This window comes from Penaeus japonicus, unplaced genomic scaffold (assembly GCF_977035675.1).
Source record: "Penaeus japonicus unplaced genomic scaffold, GWHDUDI00000001_assembly GWHDUDI00000012, whole genome shotgun sequence".
Taxonomy (NCBI): domain Eukaryota; kingdom Metazoa; phylum Arthropoda; class Malacostraca; order Decapoda; family Penaeidae; genus Penaeus; species Penaeus japonicus.
Window position 1 is genome coordinate 38,796,764 of NW_028234414.1, and position 5,000 is coordinate 38,801,763.

Sequence of the window (5,000 nt, forward strand, 5' to 3'; positions counted from 1 at the left end):
GTTCTCAAGTTCAAGTTCTCGTTCTCTCTCACTTTCTATCCCCTTCTTTCCCTCTGCCTGCCTCTCTTTCTTTGTCTCTCTCTCTCTCTCTCTCACCTCTCTCTCTCTCTCTCTCTCTCTCTCTCTCTCACCTCTCTCTCTCTCTCTCTCTCTCTCTCTCTCTCTCTCTCTCTCTCTCTCTCTCTCTCTCCTCTTTTTCTCTCTCCTCTCTCTTCTCTCTCTCTCTCTCTCTTCTCTCATCTCCCCTCTTCCTCTCCCTTCTCTCCTTCTCCCTCCCTCGCTCCCTCTCTCTCTCTCTCTCTCTCTCTCTCTCTTTCTCCGGTTACCTTCAGGCGGGCAAAGATGACGTAAAGAGGGAGCCAGGAAAGTGCAAAGAGGATGACAACAACCAAGAGCATCTTGATGACCTTAATCTTGCACCGCTGCATCATCATGGCCACGCCCACGTCCTGCCTCTCCCCGGGCAGCTTCCGACGCCACACCTTGGGACACGAGGAGAAACCAGACCCCGTTAGTTGGAAATTTCAAGAATATTTCAAATATTGTTCTGATTACGGTTCGTATTTTGATACGGAGTTGCGGAATGTGTCGTGTCGCATAATCAAACAGTTTTTTTTGTGTGTGTGCTTTTATTGGTCTATGTAATTATGGGTTTTATTATGAAATGCTAGCAGGTTGGCTTAACAAATGTGTCCGGATGGACAGTAATTACATGTATATTACATTTCTGAGTCCAGTTCTGGAGGCTGGGCTTAAAGTACATGTGACAGGCGACACGAGCACCATGGAGTGTTCCTGAAATCTTGTGAAATACCTCCACTATCTCGGTCTAATTCTACATAACGTTTCTATCCTATATGTGCATATATTTTTTTTCCATTGAAATATATAAAGGTACTTACCTTCATCCAAATGAGGATGTAGCAGATGGAAATAACAGTGAGAGGAAGCAGGTAGCACATGACGAGGTTGGCCAGAACGAAGTACAAACCTTCACTCTGTTTGTCCGGCCAATTTTCTGTGCATACCTGAAGGAGAAATGGAATCGTAAATCAGAAATGCATATCTTAAGTTCTCATATGAAAATATACATGGATATCTCTCTCTCTCTACCTACCTATCTATCTATCTATCTCTTATTCTCTCTCTCTTTCTTTCTCTCACTTGCTTGTTCTCTCTATCTATCTATCTATCTCTCTCCCTCTCTCACTTGCTTGTTCTCTATCTCTCTTTCCCTCTCCCTCCCTCTATCTCTCTCTCTCTCTCTCTCTCTCTCTCTCTCTCTCTCTCTCTCTCTCTCTCTCTCTCTCTCTCTCTCTCTCTCTCTCTCCCTCTCTCTCTCTCTCTCTAGCTGCATTTTATTTCATCTACCCGATATCCCCTCTTCCTTGCCACTTTCCTCTATGAATTTTATTGAAGAGTCTCTCCAACTTTTGTTTGTCATTGGATAGAATGTTTTATCATCTGGAATCTGTCGACTCATCTTACTAAAAGCTTAGGTTGGTTTATTCTTGGCTTTATCATTAGTATAAGGATATAATTATTGTTGATAATGATGGTAGCGTTAATTATGATTATTATTAATTATCATTAATTATCATAAGTATAATGGTGTACACACACACATTATATATATGTATATATATATATATATATATATATATATATATATATATATGTCTGTATATATATACATATATATACACATATGAATATATAGATAGATAGATATAGATAGATAGACAGATAGATAGATATACCATCATCATCACCATCATCGTCAGCCAGTATCATTCCACTGCAGGACGTAGGCTTCTCTCAGTATTTTCCAGCCATTCCGGTCTTGTGTCCTCTGTTTCCAGTTTCCTCCTGCGAAATTCGCTATTTCATCCCGCCATCTTGTCATTGGTCTTGCCCTTGGTCTCTTTGTATCGTGTATTTTCCATTCTGTTGTTTTCTTTGTCCACCTGTTGTTCTGTCTCTGATATATATGTCCAGCACACTGCCACTTTTTCTTCTTAATGTTCTTGAGTATATCCTCTACGTTTGTTTGTTGCCTGATCCATGTGGCTTTTTTTTACTCTTAAGTTAACTCCTAGCATAAGCCTTTCCATTCCTCTTTGAACACTTACTAATTTCCTCTCGAGTGCTTTGGTCGTAGTCCATATTTCTGACCCATATGTCATGACGGGAAGGACACATTGATCAAAAACCTTTCTCTTTAGACATAGTGGCAGACGACCTCGTAATATATTACTATGTGTACCGAAGGCATTCCAACCTAGCCTGATTTGCCTTTTTATCTCGGCTTCGCAGAATGTACTCGTCTGGATTAGTTGCCCTAGGTATACACACTTGTTTAGTGCTTCTAGTACCTCGCCCTGTATTTGTATTTGCTCAACTGGGGTTCGACTGTTGAACATGACTTTAGTCTTTTTCATGTTCATTTTAAGGCCAATCTTCAGACTTTCCTTATTCAAATCGCTTAGTAATTGTTGTAGTTCATCTGCTGACTCGCCGAAAAGAACAATGTCATCTGCAAATCTTAAATTGCTTAGGTGCTCATTTCCTATTTTAATCCCTTTCTCCTTCCAATCCAACTTCTTGAATACTTCCTCCAAGCCCTGCCTAAAACCCTTTTTTATTGGTATTTTATTAGTTTCTGTGTGCATTTTGATGGTCGCAGTATATCTTCTAATAATCTGCAATGCATTTCCTCTACTCCTTGTTTACGAATTGCATCTAGTACTGCAGATATCTGTATCGAATCGAATGCCTTTTCATAATCTACGAATAGCATAGACAGGGGCTTCCTATATTCGTTTGTTTTCTCTTTTACTTGGGTTAGTGTGTGGATATGGTCTGTAGGTGAGAATCCGCTGCGGAACCCTGCCTGTTCCCTGGGTTGTTTTGAATCTAATGTATCGGTGATGCGGGCTGTGATGATTTTTGTGAACAGTTTATAGATTACTGAAAGGAGGCTTATAGGTCGGTAATTCTTTAAGTCTTTTGTGTATCAAAATTATTATTGCGTTTTTCTAGGATTTTGGAGTTTTACCGACGCTTAGACATTTGTTAAAAAAAATTGGCCAGTTTTATTGCCGTAATCTCTCCTGCATCTTAAATAAATCTACACTAATGCCATCTTTTCCTGGTGTTTTTCCACTTTTCATGCCTTTTAGTGCCCTTTTTACTTTCTCTACCATAATGTTTGGAACGTCTCCAATTGTTGTGTTTGTCTTCATACGTTGTTAATCGTTTGAGTAGTATAGGTCGCGATAGAAGTCTTCTATTACTTTGATAATTTCATTTTTATTGTATGTCACCTCTCCATTGGCTTTCTTTACTGCATACATGTGTTTTTTCCCTATTCCGAGCCTCCTCTTTGTTGCCTTAAGGCTGGTTCCGGAAAGCAGAGCTACATTTATTTTTTGTATGTTAAATTTGCGTACATCCTCTTTCTTCTTCTTGTTTATCATCTTAGTCAGCTCTGTTGATTCTATCTTGTCTCTGATTGATGTTATTTCCATGTCCCTACGCTGTTTCATAAGCTCTTTTGTCTCTACCGAAAGCTTACTGAACTTTTTTTTTCGTCTTTACCCCCTATATATATATATATATATATATATATATATATATATATATATATATATATGTATATATATATATATAATATATATATATATATATATATATTATATATATAATACATACACACAGACACACCACACACACACCACCACACACACACACACACACACACATACACAGATACCACCACACGCACACACAAACATAATTATATGCATAAGTATAATGTATACATACATAATATATATATATATATATATATATATATATATATATATTATATATATATACATATATGTGTGTGTGTGTGTAAACATATATACACATACATACATACATACATATATATATATATATATATATATATATATATATATATATATATATATATATATATATATATATAGATATATATACGCACATACACACATACACACCTCTTTGTGTATGTGTGTTTCTATGCTTGTGTGTGTGTGTAATATGCTTCAGTTTAAGACCTTTAGGTTTCGCTTTAATATCCTCTTTAACAAAACACCTTTGTCTGCCCTCAACCATCCCACCTCTGGAACGTAACATCACAAGATTTTTTACAAATCTTTGCCACAATTATCGTTTGAAGTGATTCATTCTCTATCTTTAACTCTGCAGTTTCCTTTCTTTCCTTTTGCAATCATTTTCCTTTTTTTTTTTTTTTTTTTTTTTTTTTTTTTTTTTTTTTTTTTTTTTTTTTTGATGACTCCTCTTCAGATCAAAGGTAGAGTACATTTTTAACGAAGCGTTCAGCACAAAGAGGAGAAGAATCCCCGTATGAAAACAAAGAAGAAAATGTTTATTGGTTTACTCTCTCTCTGCCTCCGAACTTCTCAGGTGTCCTCGTTTCTCGTTATGTTGACCGAGGTAGGTAATTGGATAGAGAGGAAGAGAGAGAGAGAGAGAGAAAGAGCGAGGGTTGAGAGAGAGAGGGGGGGAGTGGAGGGGGAGGGAGGGAGGGAGGGAAGGAGAGAGAGAGAGAGGGGGAGGGGGGGAGGGAGGGAGGGAGAGAAAGAGAGAGAGAGAGTGGAGGGGGGAGGGTGAGGAGGGAGAGAGGGAGAGAAAGAGAGAGAGAAAGAGTGAGGGTGGCGAGAGAGAGGGGGGGAGAGAAAGAGAGAGAGAGAGAGGAGAGGGTGAGGAGGGAGAGAGGGAGAGATAGAGAGAGAGAGAGAGATAGTGAGAGAGAAAGAGAGAGAGATAGAATATTAATGATAAATATGAAAATCACCAAGGAGGGAAGAGGGGAGAGAAAGGGGCTTTGAGGTGGGATGGTGGGGGGGGGGGTTAATTGAGGGACAAAGAGGGAAGGGGTGGACGATCGGTCAAAGATATGAGGGGCTGAAGAGGGGAAAGTTTCTGAGATGGCGAAACAAGAGGAG

At 38.8% G+C, this 5,000-nt stretch overlaps 1 protein-coding gene across 1 annotated transcript in view; it reads right to left on the reverse strand.

Moving 5' to 3' along the window:
* Positions 1–5,000, reverse strand: part of LOC122257813 (neuropeptide SIFamide receptor-like) — a 48,313-nt gene that overhangs the window by 9,405 nt on the left and 33,908 nt on the right. Inside the window, exons 4-5 of the mRNA XM_086542783.1 lie at positions 903–1,028; positions 327–482 (exon numbers count right to left, since the gene is read on the reverse strand). Of these exons, the coding sequence (XP_086398909.1) occupies positions 327–482; positions 903–1,028 (282 nt within the window). The remainder of the gene's footprint in view (positions 1–326; positions 483–902; positions 1,029–5,000) is intronic.